Source organism: Schistocerca cancellata, chromosome 2, assembly GCF_023864275.1.
Source record: "Schistocerca cancellata isolate TAMUIC-IGC-003103 chromosome 2, iqSchCanc2.1, whole genome shotgun sequence".
NCBI classification, from domain to species: Eukaryota; Metazoa; Arthropoda; class Insecta; order Orthoptera; family Acrididae; genus Schistocerca; species Schistocerca cancellata.
Genome location: NC_064627.1, coordinates 891946994 through 891973097, shown reverse-complemented (window position 1 = coordinate 891973097; position 26104 = coordinate 891946994). Strand labels below are relative to the sequence as shown.

General features: G+C 38.0%; 1 protein-coding gene across 1 annotated transcript in view; it reads right to left on the bottom strand.

Annotated features, from left to right (window-relative positions):
- Nucleotides 1-26104, bottom strand: part of LOC126162835 (structural maintenance of chromosomes protein 4-like) — a 320394-nt gene that overhangs the window by 142214 nt on the left and 152076 nt on the right. The window contains exon 7 of the mRNA XM_049919596.1: nt 15507-15657. Within this exon, the coding sequence (XP_049775553.1) occupies nt 15507-15657 (151 nt within the window). The remainder of the gene's footprint in view (nt 1-15506; nt 15658-26104) is intronic.

Genomic DNA, 26104 nt, shown 5'->3' with positions numbered 1-26104 from the left:
GGCCTAGTTATAACTATTACTTTTTTCCCTTCAACCTCTCATGTGTTGCTTGGTCATATAAGAGAAGCATAAATTTGTGAAGTGCAACAGTTACCCAATTGAAACTTCCTGGCAGATTAAAACTGTGTGCCGGACTGAGACTCGAACTCGGGACCTTTGCCTTTCGCGGGCAAGTGCTCTACCATCTGAGCTACCCAAGCATGACTCACGTCCCATCCTCACAGCTCTACTTCTGCCAGTACCGTCTCCTACTTACCAAACTTCAAAGTAGGAGACGAGGTACTGGCGGAAGTAGAGCTGTGAGGATGGGGCGTGAGTCATGTTTGGGTAGCTCAGATGGTAGAGCACTTGCCCACGAAAGGCAAAGGTCCTGAGTTCGAGTCTCGGTCCGACACACAGTTTTAATCTGCCAGGAAGTTTCATATCAGTGCACACTGCGCTGCAGAGTGAAAATCTCATTCTAGTTACCCCATTTCTGTCACTGTCTCCCATATCCCCACCACAGCTGAAGATTTCCAGGGAGCATGTAAACATGGTGCAAACTATAGATTCTCCTTCCAAGTGAGAGTTATGTAATCTTATTCAAAATTTGCATGTGGAAGAACATAATGCATCAGAAATTCATCTAAGGACGAGTTCAGTAGTAGTCACAGCTATATGAACAACAATGTGGTGCAGGAATACAGAGAAGACTGCACAGATGAGCATGTTGAACGTAGTAGGTAATGGAAGACAGGGGTGAGTTAGGATCCTGTCCAGAATGTGTACCAGGTTGTTCAAGGTCACTGTTGATTTCTGAGTTCAGGGATGTTTTCCTACAAATTTCCAAGTCACCTCTCTATGGCACACAGGGTGAGTACAAAGATTGTTTGCTAACAATCACAAGGATAGGGAAATGGAATTGGTGTTAACATTTTTGCCACATTAAAAGGAGGATGCAAGTACTTCTTGAACAATGAAAAACACTGATTTATTTCAACAATACAGATACAAATTGGCAATCACAACAATGAATGAATATCAAAGCAAACATCTATGCAAACATACCCAAGTCTTTCGAGATAAGAATGATATTTGGCTTGTTGACTTCATTAAGTCACAAACAACAATCCATGTGGTTACATATTGTGAATCTATGTAAAGGCATTTAAACAAAGACAGAGGAGTGCTCCTGTCAGGTGTTGTCTTGCTGCACAACAATTCCTGATTGTGAGGCACTTCATGAACTCAATAATTTATTCAGTGATTTAAGTAGGAGATTGTAACATTTCTGGATGGTTGTAGCTGGACAGCAGTAAAGTCCAATTCTCTGTTCCTTCACCCAGAAATGGAAAATTGCAGATGCCACAACACTGCCTCAAAAGGAAACAAAAAAAGAATGGGCATGCGAAGAGATACCAAAATCTGGAAGAAAGAACAGCTTCTGAATGGTAGATATATTTGGTGGAAAAAAAGAGAATAATATGAAAAAGAAACAGGAAACTTTAATGTGTGTAAAAAAAAGAGGGTTCTGAGAGTAACTGTATGCATGCAAATAATGTCACAGGAATTAAAAATAAAAAATCACAGTCAGATAAATGAAAGGCTTTCTCACGGTAAGCAAGAAAGCCAGGGCCAACTTAGCAGCAGAGAGGGACAAGGCAGAAACTAGGCTAAGATGGACATCACACTCATGCCATGCGGGCAAATAAAATGCTAGCAGTATTTAATCAGTGTAATATTGTGAAGACAATGTTCCTGCGAATAAGGTTATGCAACCAGTCAGACAGTGACAACCTCCAATTAACAGTGTTTAAGTGATTTTTCCTTATAAATCTGTGGCAAATGTATATGAAGGTGTTCGTATGTGATGCTATCCAGACTTACCACAATGAGCTTCAACTGCGTTGATACTACAAATAAATGCCAATTTATGTTGCAAGGAAAACTTAAGTTTCCGAGCCAAAGTAATTAACATAAGCAAACAAACATCCAAAATTGCAGCTCTGCTATGGTAACACCATACACATCAGAATCACTAGTACAAGTTGCGTTCAAAGTCATCAAAAGTACAGTATTTTAAAGTGAAGTTTAATCAGGAGTGTAAAAGATCTTCATTCACAATGAAATTGTTTGTTATCAAATACAATTGCAAAATTTTATCCCTTCACATCTATTGACTGTTTTCTCAACTTTCCTTATTTCCTTCACTCCAAACTAGCATTGTTTACAGCATTTCAGTTTTCAGGCATAAGTCCCCATGTTTAACAAATTGGTGTCAATTAAAACTGATCATTATTGGGCACAGGATAATTGTCATTAAAAGTCAGTAAAAACTTTATTACTTAGGCTGCTCATTCATGGATAGTGACTTCTGAGGTGCATCATTTGCATGATGAAGTCTTGATAAAGTAAATTTTATATGACACTTAACACTAAACAAAGGCACTGTCTTACTTGCAAATATTTTTCACTGGTCGTGTTGTTGAATTTTTCTATTTACTAAATTTCACTGTGGACAGTTACCATAAACATAATGAAAGAGTGACCTAAAAGAGAGGGAGAAAATACTGAGAACAACCACATACACTTGTATATATGGTCACACTTAAGCCCAACATCTATCTATGTCCAACTTCTTGGATTAGCATCTTCTCTGATGATAGATTACTATTTCGGCATTGCAGAATATGAGATTTCAGAAACTTAAGGTAATATGGTTTAGAAACACCAGCAAGGGATCACCACAGACTTAATCTTTGACAAAGTTTGGAGGAACATGATAATGGGGAAAGTGATGTGAAGGAAAGTGACAAGGTTTCAGAGGTGTGAAGCAGACGAGTATTTGGATTTCAGTAGTGCTGTTGAATCTTTTTGAGTGGTTCCTTTACAAGGAAATGATGACATGCTGCTAGAGGGGAAAGGACAGCAGATAGCTAAGTGAAAGTGAAGAGCTGCTCAGCAGTGATGCCTGAACATTCATACACGGATGTCAGTACTGACTGTAAAAGAAACACAGTTGGGAGTAGTCAAGAACCAGATCACTTGTTTTGCAGTAAAACTAATGCAACCCCACCATAAAGACCAACACTATAAAGCTCAGTACCATTGGGCAGGTGGAGTTACATGGATGACATGTAGACCACAGCTCCCATTAAACAAAGCACAAATCACTGTGTGGAACACGTTCTAACTGGTTGTCTTTACCAAGCAAGAGTATTAAAGATGATGGGTTACCCTCCTGACAGTCCAGACTGTTCTGGTGATGAAGAAGCTGTTGGGAAGATGATGCTTCACTTCAGATGAAGTTCAGGGCACTGTGACACTATGGCTTGACAGACATGCTATAGACATTCAACCAGAGAAGAGAGTAAAGTGCTACAGTATTACAACAAACATCTTAATCAGCATCTCGGCGATTATGTTGAAAAACACACAACCCATGTACACAGAGTATTCATCCATAAACGCTTTCAGATGTTTATACTTGTTTTAAATTCTGGGTTAAATGGAATTAAAAAGCTACAGCCCTTGCACAAGAAAATGTGATTTCTGAAGCCATAATTAGTATATAGAACTAACTGCCTGTCACTGTTGTTATTGAGAATGTAGTGTTCGAGCTCTAGCATCAATGGGCTGTTACTTTCTTTTTGAGCAAGGATAAACATGGTGTCACTAGATTCAAACTTGCTCAGATCAGAGCCTAGTACTATGGTGTCCCTGGATTTGAAACTGTAGCAGAAGACAAGAAGTACACTACAGAGGGTGTGTTTTCAGCTGGCATGGGGGCATTTTCCAATGAATATCAGGCAAAAGAAGACTTCAAAACAACAATGAATTTGTATGGATAAGAAACAAACTCAAAACTAAAAGAAAAAGACACATGTTGTGATACATACCCTCAAGAAACTGAATTTTGAGGCTAACATCTCCTTGCAACTGACAAAGAAAAACTATGTAATGGATTAGGACTCAATTGAGCCTTCCAAACATCCCTTGCACAGTGATTCATGGTTTCAACCAGCCAGTACTTTTCTCATGTTGTTTCTAACTAAGTATGTAGAGATGGATTGAGAGCTACTCATGAAAAAAGAAAGATCCATTTACTGTGCTGCCTGCGAATAAAAAGAAGAGGTTACTAATCTGTTATGATTTTAAAGTAATTTTTAAATGACTAAAAAATAAAATAAAAAAGGCCCCTTATGACTTTGACTTAGCCATAATTTTGCTTATCAAGCAGCTTATGGTAGTGGTATCTCAATAACTTATTGGCAAAGTGAAACTGTGCACACATTTTTTTGTGTTGTCAGGGGACTGTCAGGCCATGACACAAAGCTCACTACATTAATACAGATTTGTTACACCCATAATTATTAAATCCAGGCTTTTAAAAGACGCAACAAATGTACTGACAAAAACTGTGCCAAATTCCAATATTAAAATCAATAAATTGCTTTTTTTATTAGGTCATATCTACTTACAAAAATAATTTTCCTGACAAAATTATTAAACTGAATGTTACAAAACAGTTAAAGGGAAGTTGGATTTGACTCATATCACAACACAGAAATTTATAAATTAAGTGGAGAAAATAACTAATGAGATATACTTTTGCAGCACAAGAACTATCATAATACACAAAGTAACTTTTAAGAAATAACTAAATGCATAAGCTTCATGTTTGAAGTTCACAATCAGACAATAAAATAAAATCAGTATGGTGAAAGAAAAAAACGTAGTGGAGGCATATGACATCATTTCAAAGGAGCTTGACTGCAAATGGTTCAAAGTGAACAAAATGAACTACTTTCACATCCCTCTCTACATTAAATAAAACCTCATAATGGGCTAGTAAAGTATGGAAAGTTGTTCTTCAGCTTGCAACACTCTCAGATATGTATGTTCACAATTAATTCATATTCAAAAGAAGTCACACATGGTCCTGATAGTTAAACGTAGCTCCACCGTGATCTACAGCTAAATTGTTAGACTGGTGACAGCGTGTAACATGTAAGTGGTAATTCCATTGCCACTATCATTCGCATTGGATGATGACAAAAATTTCAAATCCAAACACAGATTTAGATAACTACTGAAGACCAAGCTTAACATATTGAAGATATAATATAGAACATAAAAATGGCAACAAAATTATTTAATGAATGTTTATATCTAAACACAAAAAAGAAACAATAGAAGCTAAAAGTGAAAGTGCTTGCAAGTCACATAACCAATTTCATTAAAACTGACTTTAGTCCAAAAAGAGGTGAACAATAGTGCTACCAAAGTCATTGATCACTTACAGAACAATATTAAATGCCTGGCAGGTAGCAAAGCTGAAATTGAAAGTATACTGTAAAGATCCTTCTGTGCAACTCCTCAAAATTATTTTTACATCAGAACTTCTAGTTTATTTAGTGTGAAAGTATTAATTAAATACTTACTTTTGTTATTATACATTTTTTCTGTAATATGAACACATCTCTAATGGTCAACTTGTAGTCATATAAAAACATAAATTAAATTGCAAACTGAATTGCTTCACATCATTAAGATGTATTACCTAATTGAAGCATGGAACTCACGACTAACATCTTTACAGTGGAAATTACTTCACACAAAAAATAAGTGAAGACTTCTGAAATTGAAGACATTGTGCACTTACACTACACAAAATTATCTAATAAGACACTAAAAATATTAATCAAAAGTGCAAAAACTGGTGCTCCAGATGAGTGCTTGCTGTTCTTTAAAACTGTTAAGTCAGTGAAGACAGCTAGTCAAGGGCAATAAAAGTATGAGACATCATAGAAAAATCACTGTTTGAAAGCACATAAAACCTTACAGATGTATAAAGATGGAGACTGCTACTTCCTGTGGCTTCACAGAAAACATAATGCAAAAAAAAAGGGAAACAAAAATAATACAAACAAGAGAAATGTTAGTCAACAAAAGTAAAGTAAGTTTCACTATATGACTGCAGGTAAGGATGATGTACTTCAGCACTACATGGCCAAAGGAATTTGTAAACTAAGGTAAGGAACAAAATAATGTGAACACCCTGGTATAAATATCTCATTTCTAAAGCTTCTTCTGAGTGATTATTAATGATTTAAAACTGTCTTGTTGTGTGTTGTGGCACCAATACATCTTTGACAGTTGTACCAATTTACTGTCAAGCTGGACTATTCAGACATTAAATGAGGATAATTTGTTTAGTACCAGTTTAGTTTGTGCTTTTATGATAACGAAATCCACAGTTGCTTTATTTAGTACCATGACTGTAGACAAAGTTCGCGGGAGAAATTCATCTGCTAAAACACCACACAGAATTGAAGAATACTGTTACATTTAATAAAGACAACTGACATGAAAGTGACTTCTTAGATTAATGTGCCTCTAGATAAAGGTGTGAATGAAAACAGTGAATTAACTGAGGACAGTTAATAGTATAAAATCTCTTGTAAACCCAGATGAATTTAAAGCAAAGGCTTCATTGGCCTAAAAGTGCAAAGTTTCAACGACTGTCCAACGGAAAAATATAATATTGCACTGATCCATACCACAAGGCATGTTTCTGCATAGAGTTTTGCACTGATCCATATCACAAGGCATGTTCCTGCATAGAGTACACCAGTCAAAGTACATAATCTACACTGTTTTCATCCAACAATGAGTCATCATAGGGTTTCTGCAACAGTTTGGGTTGTCACAAGTTGGTTTTCAGTGGGTTCTCCAGTCACAATGAAATTAAGTGTAACTGATAAGGCCTCTAAACTGTTTTACGTGGCCACGATCATTAAAGGAAGTAGGCATTGTTCCACTAAAGGACTGCACAATAATGTGTATGCTTGCACAGCCGGATATGGCAAAGACTGGTTTTTGTTGTTGCAGATGAAATGACATTTACTTTGGTCCCCTCAACAACAAAAGTAAAACAGCAAACTCACTCAACTTTACGATTTCTCAGATTGGTCCTCTGTACACAAAGAGGTGATCATCATTATCAACAACATTGCTGTCTAAAGAAATTCCAAGGTGAATTCCAAAGGGAGCTACCAGACCTAAAATGATTAATGCTTAGTATGTAAAGTTCTTATCCATGGGGAATGTACATAGACAGTCAGGTTCTGGCAGGAAAAACACCTCCGATGAAATGATACAGGAGATCAGAGACACCTTCCAAAGAAGCCCTCAAATTCAGTTCAATGAGCATCATGAAAGCTAAACATCCCTCGTTTAACAGTTTACAAGGTGCTGCATAAACAACTTTGCTTCCACACATAAAAAGTTCACATTGTTCAGGCATTAAAGTGGAATGGCTTTCAGTTACGCCACAAATTTGCAATTAAGAAGCTGCAATGGATCTGGTAAAACCCCAACTATTTATTAAACATAATTTTTTCCACCAAAGAAAACTTCCGCAAATGTGGGCAGTATGATTGGCACAACATTTGCACTTGGGATTTGGAAAACACTCACAGTTTTCAATAATGTGTCAAAGACAGTAATGTGAATGTGTGTTGTGTGCTGATGAAAGACAGTGTAGTTAAGACAATTTTGCTTATGGAGCAAACAGTAATGTGAAACATTTATTGGGGCACGCCTGAGCAATTTGATGTCCCTCAGCCTCTTGCCCTTCAGCCAAATGCAATCACCCAGCAGGATGGTGCACCACAGTATTGGAGTTTACACATTTTTGACTTCTGGACCAAACATTTCCAAAGCGATGGAGAGGGTATGATGGAGCACCCAAGTGTCCACCATGACTCCAGTCACAATCCCCTATGGATTTCTCCCAGCTGGATTATGTGAAAGACATTGTGCACGTCTCATCTGTATGTGCCTTGGCAATCTCCACAGAAGAACTGTGGATGAAATACTCTCCACCACCACAGGCATTCTTGTGTGCGCATGGGTTGAGACAGAGTATCGTCAAGACATTTTTAAATGTTACAAAAGGAAATAATGCAGCAGTATAATAATTTTTTGTACAAAATGTTTTGAGTTACTTTCCATGATGCCACAAATTGTATCTATGTGCCATACTTTTTTTCTTAATTGTATCTGGAAATTAGGCAAGTTTAAATTTGACACCCTGTATAATGTACGTATTCATGGTGGTTATTTACATCACTGGTGCACTGCAATTAAAACACTGGTGGATCAGGCTAAAAGAATCTGGGAGCCACAGTACTTGAAAGAAAAGCTCCATCATCATTTATGAATTAATTTCAAAAGAAATAGCTACTAGGAGAAATAAATAAATAGGGCACTACATCCTAAAATATCTGGAATTTCTGGTGGGGAAAACAAGAAAAGAAGCAGCTAAACGTTTTCCTCCCATTCACAAAAACTGTCACTGATGGCATCAGGAGAGTGCTAAGGAGAAACATTATTGACAGAATGTTTAAAGATGCACGAATATCTCTACACTGCAGAGGACCTGTGTCTGCTGATTGCTACAGCAGGAATACACAAAAATGCTTGCACATGTGGTACAGTATACATAGAAATTACTAAAAACTGCATTAACAGGCGGCTTAAGGAACTCAAGAGCTACTGTCATCTGGGAAATAAGGATAAATTGGCAGTATCTATGTCTGACCAGGTGAAGGTACTACGGAATGAATAAATTCATTTCAAATTTCATCCTGGTCGAATTATTACTGCACTATGACGTTCAGAGAGGCCGCAGAAATTTAAACATGCATAAGCAACTTTAACGGAAAAGAAGAAGGACTGAAATTAGACAAGTTGTAGGCTTTAATCATAAATGAAGTGAACACTGATAATTCTGTTACCTTAAGCAGCAGTCAGATAATGTCACAATCCAACCAGTGTGTAGTTACATATAAACAGTTCACCTTGTGGAACTTGTTTAAGTTTGCAAATAGCAACTGAATCTTTATAGCCTCCGAGAGTGTCTTTAGCATTAGGAGACAAAACCTTAGGCACAGTAATTTACCTCATATCACAACCTAACAACCGTATAACAAAAACCATACAGCATAACCTATCTCTGGTTTGTCCTCTCCTCGACTACTTTTCTCTGTTTATCTTTTCTTTGGCTGACCAAGCTTACTTCGTCCTGGTTTTGTCTTATAGCTTGGCAGTAACTTTGGTGGTCCGCTTTTTTGCATTCTCATTACATGCTCTTTAAGTTTTTCCCTTTTATTCACTATTTCTTAATTAAGATGAAAATATTTCATTATTTTCTAATATCTTCATTTGCATTCCCATAAAATAATATGTAGTCAGCTGCTACTCTCAGAAAGCACATCTCTGCAGTTTCTATGCTTTTGATCTGTCATTCAGTATGTGTCCTTTCACATCTATACAAAAATCTTAGTACTGTCATACTTTATTTAGTTTAAACAATTTAACCCTCCTGTGACTTCTTAAGTGCCATTTGACAATCTCATACGATTAATGGAATTTCTGTAGCTTTTTACTGGCTCTAACATGCAGAGAAATGCCCTATAATTTCTTAGCAGCTCGGCTAAGAAATTCTACTTTTGCTGTGATAACCAACTGTATTACAATTCATTTTGTACCACCGCTGTGGCTACAACATTTTGTGAGGTATAGATGCGAGCCATCACAATTTAATTCACCCATGTCAATGCCAACGCCAGGTGGCCAGCTGCCAGCTCGCGACATGATCACACATCAGAGGATGCACTGCCTCAGGGCCTGTGTGTGCCACCAACGTGCAGCACCACCTCAAGTCACTGAGCAACAAACTAACTTCATATAATTCACAAGTGAAATGGGCTCTCTCTTATTTCACTGTTGTATTTGCTCGTAGTAACTTGAACTCTGCTCCAAGGATGAATTGTGTTTGTATCTTGGACTTGGCATGGCCTTGTACTCTGAACTTATATGGACTATCAGAACTGTGTTGACATTGTAGAACTTTGTGTCTGTTCTTATTTTTGTGTGAAATCACAACATGTATGACAAGCAAATATCATGTATGGGGTGAAATGTAGATCTATGGTGCCTTCAAATTGGGGCACCCTTGCTCAGGGAGACACACCAGACAGAAAAGCAGGCACATCTGGAAGTCAAAAAATGTGGCAGCCACCGTCAGAGTAAACCTGCACAGCACTCTTAATGCAGACAGCGGATAATTTCTCACTGAGAATTCTCAAGCTACCTTGGATAAGACTGGTCACAGTCACGCAATAAAACAAATAAAAAATTGTGGAACTGAATAAAAGTACACATGGAGATTGAGGAGCTGAATCTGAAGCCATTTGATTTTTTGCTGGAAATTCAAGTGCATAGCACAATGGACCTTACATGTTATCACAGATTTTTTTCCACTGTCTGTGAATATGGACAGGCCACGTAAGTATAAATTTGTCAATGATATAATGGTTGCTAAATACAAAATTTCCATCAGACAAGGATCTAGTTATTCTGAAATTATGCCAGGGGTGTAATTGGTGTATGGGCATGAGAATTTATCAGTAGAAAGGATGCAAGAGTGCACCACATATTTTTTAAAATGATTTTTTTCCTCTCTTTCCTTTACGCGTTACTGTACACACGAGAAGAAATGAAGAGGTACAAAGCTAAATGGGAAGAATGACACAAATAAAAAGGTAGACTCCAAAGAAAGTTAGAAATAATACACTCCAGGCAAATGGTAACAAAGTTGGCACAAAATTAATCTCAGGCAATTAAGTACCAGCAATTGAGAGTGAAAATGACTATAAAAGACTGAGACACATATTGCATTTACCATACATTGCTGTACACTTGAAATCAGTGATGATTTTTACAGCGCTACAGTTCAGGGATAAAATTTTATTTTAATCCTTCACCCCTGCACTGCAATTGATTGCTTACCACTTGTTCTATCAAAAAGAAGACACACAGGTTCAATATTATGCAGCTGTAAACAATACTTCCTGTTCGCTTCCTTTCCTTACATTATTTGCTGACTGTATGTCAAGTGAAAAACATTATTCCAATAGTCAATTAAATACCAACACCATCCCCATCATGGCTAACATCACCCAACATGGGGTGACAGAATTTAGAATTTAAAATAAATGTATATATGAACATTGGTTCTTACCAAACAAAAACTCACCCTTGTCAGCAATCACAATAGTAACAATTGCATTTAATGATGAGTAGCCAATACTCTGAATGTATACCAGTCACTATAGGTGAAATCACTCAACACTCAAAACTGCAACTTCCTGAACAGCAACACCTAACAGATCCTGGTTGAAGAGAGCAATATATGATGTGATAAACATTTGTAATAGATTATGTTCAATATAATGTAGTAAGCCATCAGGTAGCTTTATTTGAAAATTAAATTGTTCACTCAATATTGAAATGTATGATAGTTGTCAGTCCTATTAATTATTAGGTTTCACTCACATGTCTGCACATGTGTTTTCTTAATACAGCCGGAGAGCAGGACAAACTATTGTGTATCAAATGACATACGTACATTTCTTCTACTGCCCAATCAGCAATTAATAAAGTATGCCCATGCAGAAAAAACTCCACCAAAGATGATGAAATATCATAAAAGGAAGACAAAACCCAGAAATGAAGTCTTCACAGCATAGATAAGGGCTTCTTATTTAACTCAGATGAAAATAAGTTTAAAGTCATAGAAGACAAGTGATTTACCATCACCTGTACGTACCCATATCCATTCTTGTGAAATATACACTTTATGTTAAGTGTTAAAAAAGATGAATGAAGAGATAATATTACTAACCCTGCCGAGAGGGTCTCACTATGAAAGTAAAAATGTCCAGACAGAAGTAAGAGCTTTGGGAGGTGACAATATAGGCTCTATACAAACATAACCAATGGACAATTTGTCTCTTGCGGGAATGAACATCCAAAGTCCATAATCATCCTTATCTCAAAAACAAATATTTCATCTGATTGTAATCTGTTAGTTACAACAGTCCACATATATCGTAGATGAAATTCTATACTGATTATTGCAACTGCTACTCGAGACAATTTTTTCATGTGTTTACTTAGTTGCCTGAAGAAAAAACGAAAGCAGTAATTAGTTACTACAAAACATTAGCTGTGTATTCATGAACCTCTTTAATATAGATCCTGCCTTAACTTATTCAGTTTTGCAAGTGTGAAAAAACTAAATAATTTAGACAAACCACTCACATAAAAATTTCATTTTTACATGTTAACTAATGACAAAATAAAATAAAACAAAATTATATTTTCAAGTGTCCTGCAGAGTTTATATTCCTATTTATCCATGACATTTCAATGACTTGCGTAGTCTCTCTCTCTCTCTCTCTCTCTCTCTCTCACACACGCACACACACACACAAATAAATTGTGCCACTATATGTGTTCATCTACACAATGTAGCCGTACAGGTGGTGTGTGTGTGTGTGTGTGTGTGTGTGTGTGTGGAATGAAAATGTACATTTCTTCTGCTGCCAAATCAACACCTAAAATAAAGTGTGCCCATGAAGAAAAAAGCACACGAATGATGATGAGATGTTGTAAAAAAGAAATCAAAACCCAGAAATGAAGTCTTCACAACAAAGATAAGAGATTCTCATTTATCTCTGGTGAAAATAAATTTAAAGCTGTAGAAGACAAATGATTTACCATCACCTATACAGCTACATTGAGCAGTGTATGTGCACGCGCGCACGTGTGTGTGTGTGTGTGTGTGTGTGTGTGTGTGTGTGTGTGGAGGGCGGGGAGGGGGGGGGTGCTATTTGCAAGTGCCTAGCTCATTGCTGATTAAAGGATTTATCTGAAAGCTAATAAATTTTTCAATTTTTTTGTGTGCCTGTCAATGATTCATCGCTTGTGCTATTGGTCTCCTTTCCTCATTCTTCCACAAGTCTGCCATATCAGAATCATTATTTCTCATTACTATTCCATTTGTAGATGGTAAAGAATTAGAATTTTGTTAATTTTAGATTTATGATTATTGGGTAGAAGCATCTGGGATTTCCAAACCACACCACTTTCAAACACATCCTTGTGCTTCCAGAGATTAGCACCACCTCCAGGAGTCAATCCAGATTTGACAGGCTGTGAAGCAGCCAAGCCATTACTGTTGAGCATGCTGTGGTCATAGTAATATTCTGCCAATGGGTGGTCAAATTTTCTCTTTGTCACTGTTTGGCAAAAGCCAGCAGAGTTGATACATAACTAGACTGCTTTTGTGGGTGGCCCTGCCACTGATGGGGTAGATTATCCCTGTAATGTGAGTGGACAGATGGAGTATGGGGTAGGTCTTGCATCTGGATATTTCACGTCGCCCATTTGATGAGAGGTAGGGGCTAGAAGTGACTTAAGGCTTAAGTAGGTGAAGGAATACAGTTTTGGGAGAGGTGAAGCATGAGGAGATGATGACAGAAGAGACAAACACAAAAGTATGAGGAAAGAGGGGGGTAGGGCTGGTAAAACAGATGAAAGGAGTGGAACATGCACACTGAGACAAGCAGGAGAAAGAAGCGGGAAAGCAGCAACAGAACACCCATAACATATGTATGTGAAGGAAAGGACAAAGGAAAGTGAAAAGCTACTATAGGTTACATCTCGGAGAATTGCAGCATCTTCAGAATTTATTGAATAAATTTTACTCTCTCTTGTGTTCAGAGAAACTGAGACAATCCACATGGCCCCAAATGCTTGTCTGAAGGTCACTCACTTTGTCTTTTGCAGTCCACAGTTATATCTAATCACTGTTGGGTTCCTTGCACATTAATCCTAGCCTGTAACGTTATCTTCTATTTTATCTGTAGTTTCTAATGAAAGAAAAAAATTGGTCTTAATGCTGAGAATTTATTGGTTTTAAATGTTTTACATTTCTGTCATCTCTGCAATATGTGATACAGTTTAAACTACTGTTACATGTAATTTATATTCCACACAATGACACAGTAGTAGACGTCCAGGCATTCTTTGAGAAGATCCTACCTTCTGGTATGTCAGCGTGTTAGCATAAGAAGCAATCAGTTGCAGTTTGAGAACCTAAGTTAAGTCACAATCAATGTCCCTTGGGAAGAATCAGTATGAAGATACAAGTATGAGGGCTACATGTTAGGAATTTGTTGTTAATTGTGTGATTATAGGTCAGAAATTACCCTTGAAAACAGAAATTCAATTCTGTCAGTTACTTTTGTAGCTCATTGTCTCTAACTGTGAGTAAGCTAATGTGTTAGTTTTCTGTTAGACAGATAACATTAGAGATAATCTTTATGTTATGAAATAAGTGATTAAAGATTATGCAACATTACATTCTAGTCATCATTCAAAAAAGAACTACAGACAATGAACCTTAACACTAACATCCATAAATCTTGTCTTTCTTTAAATTAATTGTGCTTGCCAGCATGCATCTATGAATGTAAGCACGAACATTTGTGGATGAAAGTCATTTGCCAAACCAAGACTCAAACCTAAACACCTGCAAACATCGTTCTTCAAATTCAGTCATTTCAACACATCACACTGATCTACAGACTGATTCACCCTCACATCTCTCCCTACATTACAAACTCAACAGAGGCTCACTTGATGTTGTTTTAGGGATGCCACCTACAATGGAGCACGTTGTTCAGATTTTGGCCCCCTCGATTTGTGAAATGTAAGTGTCTGAGTTTGAATCCTGGTTTGGCATAAAGTTTTAATTAATAGCAAATTTTCTATTTTCATTTGATTTTAAAAGTGTTTCTGTCATTTGTTGACACTGAGCAGATAATTAAAATTTATGTTATCTTTTCCAATACATAATGTCAGGGGAGAAAAGTGTAGATCATTTTAAATCACAATATAGATTTATGGACATTACTGTTGCTTTTCATGTTGAAATCACTTGTTCATACCAAATTTCATCACAAAATATACCCAATTAATAATTTAAAAAATCTGCCTTATATACCACTATATCTATAAAGCTAAACATGGAATATTTGAGACCATGAAGATAGTAAAGCTGCTGACTATTAATGTGTGTACATAAAACTTGAGGTTAAGCAGTAGTCCTCTCAATGAACTGACTACACAATTAAATATCTCAAAACCATGTAGTAGGCTGTGCAAGTTTTGTGAGTCACAGACAAGCAATTGTGTTTTTTACCCTTATATAAGTAAACTAATTATTTGGTCTCTCAGCATAGGCATATATCACATGTCAGAATTTTATTCATCTTCTCATATTTCAATTTCTCTGTGACCAAAACCTATTTTATTTCTTACAGTTACAATTACTTTGACAAAAGATGATGATGACAACAACTGTAATGTGAAATTTGTCCCCCATAAATTGTCAAAATTATAATTAATTTTCATATCTACAGTCCTTATAACAATCCATTATAACAAACTACAATAATGAAGAAACTTTGCAATGAGAAAGAAAAAGTACTAATACAGAAACAAACAAGTACACAGCCCACCAATGTAAACACCCCAATAGAAAGTGTGCAGGCATGTTTCTATTTAGAAATGTTAGGATTGTTTTCTACAGCAAAGTCTAATACCACCTTTCTTTCTTCATTAGCAAGCCGTTTCTCGCCTCTGTCTCGCATTTTGTTTGCTGACTTTATTTCCTGCCGCACTTTTTCTGTCTGAACTGCTGCAGCATTTAGTGATTCTTTTACAGTTTCTTTCTTGGACAATAGTTCATCTTTATTCCTGTGGGAAAAATATTGCATTAAGATGAATTCATGATGGTAATAACTTTAAACACACAGCCACAGTCTAAAAGGATCAGATGGTAATAAGTCCAGCCCTTTCATAACATGTACAAGGGTGGTTTGAAAAGTTCTCAGAATGGAACAGAAAAAAAGTACTTACATCACTGAAACTTTTTTTATTCTTCAATGTATCCCCCTTGTAGATTAATGCACTTGGTCCAACGATGATCCAGTGCCTTGATCCCATCTCAAAAATGAGTTTCCTCCAGGCGTGCAAAATAGTTGTCAACTCCAGCTATCAATTCCTCGTTTGAAGTGAGTCCTCGTCCACCAAGAAAAATTTTCAGTTTTGGGAAGAGATGGAAGTCTGATGGAGCCATATCAGGTGAAAAAGGCGGGAGTGGTAACAATTCATACCTTAGTTCGTGTAATTTTGCCATGGCGATGGACACGTGTGTGGGTGTGCATTGTCTTGTTGCGGCACCCATCTTGCAGATAATTTTTTCATTTCTAATTCTTCAGTTAAAATGTGATATACCCTCTCAGATGACATCTGGCAAGCATGAGCAATTACATCCCCTTTCATGACCATTTTGTGCACTTTTGGAATGATTTCTGTAGTAATGACACATCTTGGCCGACCACTGTGCAGATCATCATCATCTAAGCTCTCCCGACCAAATTTAAATTCATTTGTCCACTTGGCGACAGTTGAATATGAAGGAGCAGAGTCCCCCAGTGTATTCTGGAAATTGGCATGAATGTCCTTTGCTTTCATATCTTTCTTTACAAAGTACTTAATCACTGCCCGAATCTCGATTGTTTTCCATATTCACAAATCACTACGCAGGAACAATGACAGAGCCACGAGCACCACAGCTCTCTTCTTAGAGCACTGACATGGCACGTATTTACAGGCAACAGTCCAATGAATATCACGTGAACAACTAGTTGCACTAGCGCTGACCTCTCATGGTGATTCCGAAGACTTTTCAAACCACCCTCGTATTTAGTTCCATTGCACACTGTGATTCAGACATAAAATGAAGTTTCAGGCTTGTAGCCAGATGACGTTGATATCTTGCCACAATATTATCACTGACAACCATTTAACCATCTTCATGTGAATTTTAGTGAGTTTCAGTGTGAAATATTGCGGCAAGATGTCAATGTTGTCCGATTTTAAGCCTGATACCTCATGGAATACTCATTACTCCACAAAAACTATAAGAAGATGTAAGAGAAGTTCTAGAAGTTCTCAGCAGTTTCAATAGGTGTTGTTGCTGTATACAGAAGTCACTTGTCATCTTCGCATGAGGATGTTGGCAATTTGCAATTGTCATGATTTATGTCCACACTATTTATGATGTGGAGTATGTCAACTGGCTAACTATTTTTAATAATGCATGGAAAGTTCCGGTTGAGAATAACAAATTATTTAGGAATACAGAGACGACTCACCAAGGGAGTAGGCTTTATTATTAATAGGAAAGTTATTAAAAGCAGCCTGAATTTTACATGTGCTCTTTTCTTTGACTTCACACTGGCTTGACAAACAATAAAGGTACTCTGCATTGAAATACTCTTAGTCTTCAAAATACAGTATGTGACCCAGTAGGCATAAATGTTGCAATTTCACCACTAAGGCTACTGGCATGATGTGTGGTTCCTAAGATCTCTGGCTCTTGGTAGTGTAGGGGAGCGACCACACGTGGTCACACACTGTTCCACTCAGGTGCAAAGTTTCTGCTTCTGACACCAGTGATTATTAAAATATAGGAAGTCTGTAATCAATAACTCTACGTGACACAGGAGAATTTGTCTGTTGCTCCATTTAGTTAACAAAATTTGACAATAAATTTTAGTGGTTTACTGCAAAGAATGGGCACATGAGTATCTAGTTCAGAATAAGATTGTGCGACAATGAGGTTACATTTCAAATTTAAGCTACAGTTTTATACCAAATAATTCCAAATATTTCTGTACTGTTAAGTCGAAGACAAATGACCAGTAATATTCAGAATACAATTTGTTCACTGCAAATCTCCAAAGCTAGTGCCGCAGCATGAAAATTCTGCAAGTACAAAATTTGTGCTTTCTTCAAAGTTCCACACCGTGGCATTCCAGGCTGACCATCTGTCTCCGCAACTTCTAATAAACATTTCTGAAGCCCATTAAGGGAACCCATGGTTGACATATTGTCCCTCACTCTGAGTTCCCAATCCCCATGTACACTATGTGATCAAAAGTATCTGAACATCCCCAAAAACATACGTTTTTCATATTAGGTGCATTGTGCTGCCACCTACTGCCAGGTACTCCATATCAGAAACTTCAGCGGAATGGGGTGCTCCACAGAACTCACGGACTTCAAACATGGTCAGGTGATAGGGAGTCATTTGTGTCGCACGTCTGTACGCGAGATATTCCCACTCCTAAACATCCCTAAGTCCACTGTTTACGATGTGATAGTGAAGTGGAAATGTGAAGGGACAAGTACAGCATAAAAGAATACAGGCCGACCTTGTCTGTTGACTGACAGAGACCGCCGACAGTTGAAGAGGGTAGTAATGGGTAATAGGCAGACATCTATCCAGACCATCACACAGGAATTCCAAACTGACTCAGCATCCACTGCAAGTACAATGACAGTTAGGTGGGAGGTGAGAAAACTAGGATTTCATGGTCGAGTGGCTGCTCGTAAGCCACACATCACGACAGTAAATGCCAAATGACGCCTCACTTGGTGCAAGGAGCGTAAAAATTGGAGGACTGAACAATGGAAAAACATTGTGTGGAGTGACAAATCATGCTGCACAATGAGGCGATCTGATGGCAGGATGTGGGTATGACAAATGCCTAGTGAACATCATCTGCCAACGTGTGTAACGCCAAAAGTAAAATTTGGAGTGGTGGTGTTATGGTGTGGTTGTGGAGGGGGCTTGCACCCCTTGTTGTTTTGCATGGTATCACAGCACAGGCCTACAATGTTTCAAGCACCTTCTTCCTTCCCACTATTGAAGAGCAATTTGGGGATGGTGATTGCATCTTTCAACACGATCGAGCACCTGTTCATAACGCACAGCCTGTGGCAGAGTGGTTACACGACAATAACATCCCTGTAATGGACTGGCCTGCACATTGTCCTGACCTGAATCCTACAGAACACCTTAGGGATGTTTTGGAATGCCGACTTCATGCCAGGCCTCACTGACCGACATCAATACCTCTCCTCAGACCAGCACCCCGTGAAGAATGGGCTGCCATTGCCCAAAAAACCTTCCAGCACCTGACTGAATGTCTACCTGTGAGAGTGGAAGCTGTCATCAAGGGTAAGGGTGGGCCAACACCATATTGAATTCCAGCATTACCAATGGAGGGCGCTACTAACTTGTATGTCATTTTCAACCATGTGTACGGATACTTTTGATCATGTAGTGTATATGCACTCCCAATATGCTTCCAAAATCCATTACTTTCACTACCTAAACACAGAACTACATCTTATAATCTACATTAAAGCTACTGGTGTGACTATGTGCCACTTCCAAAGCTGCATCTGCCAATACCAAACATGTCTGTGTTTGTGTTCATTGTTTGGCTTCAGTAAACAATTATTAAATTTCTCTTATCATAAATTACAATCCTTATTTTATAACTGTTATTGCCTGCTTTGGCCCAACTATAGAGGTACTTGTCAGCATTCAGCTTCTTCTTTCTTCTTGTTGGCAAAAGAAAGGGCTTATCTGGAACCAAAGTACCATATGGGACATTAGCTAGAATTCGTGAAGTCTCTGTTACACTCCAGGTCTTCCATGAAAGAATATTTGGATTAGGGAAAGCTTCAAGGCCACTGTAGTCTGCATGGTTGCCCCATACAAGAGCCAAGGTCAACCATGTACTGCCTCCAAAAACAGCAGTAACATTACATGTGAACGGCAATCACAGTCCACAAAAGACATTTGGACCACCAATAAGCTGCTGCTTATTGAATTGGCCAGCAAGGTCAATGTCTATTGCCTTCAAAGACTTGTACAAAGGCACAATGCACTGCAAATGGTGACAATAATAATGTCACCCAGGCATTGCAGAGGTACGTTAACACAAGTGAATGTTGCAATCCAACGGCAAGCGAACACCAAGAGCAAAACATCTGCACTTGTCGACATCTGCAGAGTGAATGACGCCACGTGCTGCAGCGCATGGCTATACATCCTTCCCTGCTCTCGAGGACTGGAAGCTGTGGTCAACACGCTCCGCTCGGAGCCTCCACTGGCTTCCGATCGGCCACTTATCTACTTCCGGTCCCCAAGCAATAGTGCACATGGTACCTTGTAAAACTAGAGGCATCGCACCGCGAGGTGGCCCAGCCAGCAGCAAAGTCCCTCTCTTAAGGTAGCCGATTGCCTTGTCACAAGATGAAACATAAGTAAGCCCATTTACTTCCAAAGGATTTCTCTGTTCTTCCCACTGATGATGACTACATGTCCCTAACTTTTAATAGTTCTTACTGAATATTCCAATTATGCAAGGTTCCTACGGCTGCTGCCGCCTCTCGCATCCGAATCTCCATCATTTACGGTCATTCCAGTCTCCTTCATTAAGACCTCTTGCCACTATTGCTTCGTTGATGTCGTCTTTCCAGCATCTCACAGGTCTCCCATGCTTTCTTCTTTGATGTGGAGTCCATATCTAAGATTTAAAATCTAATTAATTCTGGGAAACAAGCATCACTTTGTTTCTTGATAGATCCGCAATTTTTAACTTAACTAATTTCCTGTTGTGATTTGATGTTACATTACTCTAAAATCACTTACTTAACTATAACTACAATTATATTGCGTGAAGTGTATCATCAAATGACATTTTGATTATGGCTGTGAGTTTTTTCTATGAAAACTATTTATTTTCAAAGTAAATGTTGAAATATGTTCTTGCCTTTTTTGTCATGTCATTTATTATGCAATGAAAAGTGCTTCTGTTTTAAAAAATTTGTATATTTCTTGTGAGTCAAATGGTGTTTTAGATTATTAAATATTATCTATAGTGGTGAAGGTATCACAGTTTCATATTGATATATATTGAAATGGCAGTATTTTCTGGGAGCACCCACTGACAGGCATCAGCTACAGTCTTGGATGCAAAGTTCTGGGAATCCCACCAGACATGAAGGACTGGTTCACGGTCTGCCAGTGCTTTACTTGTACACTCAAGGTCTCTGGATAGGGACAATGACACCTGCTGTCTTCTCCCTGGGCTAGTCAGGCATGCTCACGGTTGTTCAGGCTTGCCTTTCATTAGTTTTGGACATGTACCATTTTGGTTATGTTTCAGTTAATGTCACTTGCCACTTAACACTTTTTTCTTTCAGTAAGGAAAGTGTGGTTCCTTATTTCTTCTGATTAACTCATCTGCTGATAAAGATCTTACTGGGGCACCAGCACATTTAACTGAGAAAGTAGTGTTTCCCATTGTCTATATGCATGTGTGCAGTGACTAGTGAGGAAATTTGAACGAATATTGTGGCATTAATTTTTGTATTATCAGAAAATGTGTTTGCCAGCAGTATGTATAAAAGAGCATTGCACACCTTGCAAAACTGGATATGTACATAATAGTATGTTGACATTTATCAATCTGTTAACTTCTAATTGTTTGTTATCTCTCTCCCTCTCCCTCTCCCTCTCCCTCTCTCTCTCTCTCTCTCTCTCTCTCTCTCTCTCTTTTTTTGTTTGTTAAATTAATCTGATACGCCTGATGTCATTGTAAAATGATTGGAAGGTGAATCAACACTGTATACCAACTTCTAGTTGCACATGCTTCCTCTACAATAACAATATAATACATGAAATATCAATGTACTAACTGAAAATACAAGGCTAGATAAACTTAACACAGCTATTGCCTATACTGATTATAATCGATTTCCTCTATCTGTGAGACAGGCACCAACCTTCATTCATTAACCTGTACAGCATGAGGCAGCTAAGAGAGGCCACCCCAAATATACCCAGAATGAATAAAAATATCAATGTGTGGTTTTTACCAAGTTATAGTGGATAATGTGGCGAGTTTCATGACATTCACAAATAATTTTTATCATTTATAGTTGCTGAATTATGACACCTTTGTTTCTTTTTTGCCCTAATGTATCTTACAGGGACATACTTTCTTCTGTGGCACTTGAGAGAAGTTCTTAAGAAAACTTCAGTGACATAACATGTAGGGAACTTTATCAAATAGTATCAAGATAACAGCCTCTGCAAACCACTGTCCTGCCATCAGGAGAATGTATTCCACAAATGTCTGCACTTTTTTTACCAAGTGTAACAAACACATAACTCGGGTACAGTTTTTGTGTTTATTATTATGACTGTCATACCAATTGATCAAAATGTTGATTTTGAGCATTGCTACATGTTGCAAAGAGATTCTGGAGAAAAAGATAACGGTGTCTTGAATTTCATATGGAGTTAACGGCAGCACAGGCCAGTGTTATAAGGCATTGCATGGCTTCGAGAGTCATTGTTGTTTTTTAATAGACCTCTTTACATGTGCCAAATATGAAGGACATCCATTATGTTGGTACCACACTGATAGCCTTATGTATCATGGGATGTCGTCCAATAACTGTGACAGCAGCATATCTTAGAAAAATGAGGTACTTGAGTGTATTTAGATTTCCATCAATAAAACAGGGACCAATGATATGGGCCTAGAAAAATGTGCACCAATGCAACCAAGAGCATTGTTTTTATACACTTATTTGAGTCAATGTGGATTTCCAACTGATGAGTATTGCTTATTGCAAAGAATGACTTGCCCATGGTTTGTAAATGATGCTCACTCCTTAAACAAAATTTTGCATAGATATTCTTTGCACTTTTCATGGATAACATTCACAGAACTGTAATCAATATTGCAAGTCATTACTAGGAAGCCAACTGCTACCGTGGTCTAGGTGTATTGTCTTTGATTACTAATCAAAACGTCCTTTGCCCCGGGTTCAAAACCTGCAATTGCTTAAATTTTGATTAATAATCAGCATTGGTGGCCAAAATCTTCTGGCATAAGAAGTCACCTTCATTCTGTCAATGGTCTTGTCACAGAGGGTGGAGGAGCACACAGATGTTCAGGGCACTATCTTGTCCTTGGGGCGGCAAATTCACCTAGAGGCCCGCAGTGACCAACGACATGAGGATTCAGAAGGCAATGGAAACCACTGCATCAAAGACACATAATGTGTTCCCTAAGGACATGTGACCTGTAATTGAAAAAGTGTCATGATTATCTCTCCATTGTCAAAAGATTTCAGAATAGTCCCCCCTTCAGATCTCCCTGAGGGGACTGCCTAAGGAGAGGTGAACATGAGAAAAATATTGAATAATCAACGAAAGGATAATGTTCTATGAGTCAGGGCGTGGAATGTCAGAAGCTTGAACGTGGGTGGGAAGCTAGAAAATCTGAAAAGGGAAATGAAAAGGCTCAATTTAGGTACAGTACGGGTCAGTGAAGTGAAATGGAAAGAGGAAACGGATTTGAAGTGAAATGGAAAGAAGAAAAGGATTTCTGGTATGATGAGTTTAGGGTAATATCAACAGCAGCAGAAAATGGTATAACGGGAGTAGGATTTGTCATGAATAGGAAGATAGGTCACAGAATGTGTTACTGTGAACAGTTCAATGGTACAATTGTTCTTATCAGAATCAACAGCAAACTGACACCGACAACAATAGTTCAGGTATACATGCCAATGACACAAGCTGAAGATGAAGAGATAGAGAAAGTATATGGGGATATTGAAAGAGTAATACAGTTCGTAAAAGGGAGACGAAAATCGAATAGTCATATGGGACTGGAATGCAGTTGTAGGTGAATGAGTAGAAGAAAAGGTTAGAGGGAAATATGAGCTTGGGACAAGGAATGTAACAGCAAATACTCTGTTCAAGAACCACAAGAGGAGGAGGTACACTTGGAAAAGCCCAGGTGATACAGGAAGATTTCCGTTAGTATACATCATGGTTACACAGAGATTCTGAAACCAGAAACTGGATTGTAAGGCATACCCAGGAGCAGATATAAACTCAGATCACAATGTGGTAGTGATGAAGAGTATACTAAAGTTTAAGAGACTAGTCGGGTTGAATCAATATGCAAAGAAGTTGGATACAGATGTACTAAGGAATGACGAGATATGCTTTAAGTTCTCTAAGACTGTAGATAGGCCAGTAGACAGTACAGTTGAAGAGGAATTGACATCTTAAAAAGGGGTAACCACAGAAGCTGGAAAGAAAAACATAGGTACAAAGAAGGTAACTGGAAAGAAGCAACGGATAACAGAAGAAATACTTCAGCTGATCGATGAAAGAAAGAAGTACAAAAATGTTCAGGGAAACTCAGGAATACAGAACTACAAGTCGCTGAGGGATGAAATAAATAGAAAGTACAGGGAAGCTATGATGAAATGGCTGCATGAAAAATGTAAAGACATGAAAAAAGAAATGATAGTAGGAAGGATTGGCTCAGCATATAGGAAAGTCAAAACAGCCTTAAGTGAAATTAAAAGCAAGGTTGATAACATTAAGAGCGTACCCGGAATTCCATTGTTGAACACAGAGAAGAGAATGGATAGGCGGAAAGAGTACATTGAAGGCCTCTATGAAGGGGAAGATTTATCTGATGCGATAGAAAAAGAAACAGGAGTCAATTTGGAAGAGATAGGGGCTCCAGTATTATCATCAGAATTTAAGAGAGCTTTGGAGGGATTAAGATCAAATAAGGCAGAAGGGTTCAATAACATTCCATCAGAATTTCTAAAATCATTAGGGGAAGTGACCACAAAATGACTATTTATGTGGGTGTGTAGAATGTATGAGTCTGGCAATATATCATCTGACTTTCAGAAAAATATCATCCACACGATTCTGAAGACTGCAAGAGCTGACAAGTGCGAGAATTATCGCACAATCAGCTCAACATCTCGTGCACCCAAGTTGCTGACAAGCATAATATAAAGAAGAATGGAAAAGAAACTTGAGAGGTGTTACGTGGCGATCAGTTTGTCTTTGGGAAAGGTAAAGGCACCAGAGACGCAATTCTGGCGTTGCCGTTGATAATGCAAGCATGACTAAGGAAACATCAAGACACATTCATAGGATGTGTCAACCTAGAAAAAGCATTTGACAATGTAAAATGGTGCAAGATGTTCGAAATGCTGAGAAAAATAGGGGTAAGCTATAGGGGGAGACGGGTAATATACAATATGTACAAGAACCAAGAGGGAATAATAAGAATGAATGACCAAGATCAAAATGCTCAGATTACAAAGGGTGTAAGACAGGGATGTAGTCTTTCGCCCCTACTGTTCAATCTGTACATCGAAAAAGCAATGTTGGAAATAAAAGAAAAGTTTGAGAGTGAAATTAAAATTCAAGGTGAAAAGGTATCAATGATATGATTTGCTGATAACATTGCTGTCCTGACAGAAAGTGAAGAAGAATTACGTGATCTGCTGAATGGAATGGACAGTCTAATGAGTACAGAATATGGATTGTGAGTAAATCAAAGAAAGATGAAAGTAATGAGAAGTAGCAGAAATGAGAACAGCAAGAAACTTAACATCAGGACTGATGGTCATGAAGTAGATGAAGTTAAGGAACTCTGCTGCCTAGGCAGCAAAACAAACAATGATGGACAGAGCAAGGAGGACATCAAAAGCAGATTAGCACCATCAAAAAGGGCATTCCTGGCCAAGAGAAGTCTGCTATATAGTATCAAACATAGGCCTCAATTTGAGGAAGAAATTTCTGAGAATATACATTTGGAGCACAGCGTAGTATGGTAGTGAAACAAGGACGGTGGGAAAACCAGAACAGAAGAGAATCGAAGCATGAATGTTGAAAATTAGGTGGACTGATAAGGTAAGGAAGAGGAGGTTCTGTGCAGAATTGGAAAGGGAAGGAATATGTGGAAAACACTGACAAGGCGAAGTGACATCTGTTAAGACACTGGGGAATGACTTCCACAGTACCAGAGGAAACTGTAGAGGACGACAAATATTGGAATACATCCAGCAAATAATTGAGGAGGTTGGTTGCAAGTGCTGCTCTGACATGACGAGATTGGCAAAATTTGGAAAGGATGAAATGTGATGGAATTTAATATTTACAGAACAAGTCGTTTGGCTGATCCTACTTGTACCTCCAAGATGCCTCTTAGTGACATTTTCACTGTGTGTTACTAATGCTAAAATGTTACTTTCATTACTTTCATCAGTTGTTCTTTTTTTTTCCCTCGGAATATTTTACTCTCCACACTTCCAGTTCTGAGTACTAAGACTGATTGTGAGTGCTTGACACAATATTCACTTTTTTGATTGCCGCATATCTCAATAACTTTATGAGCAAGTTATCTGAGTGCTACAACAGCAGAACATACACTGGTGG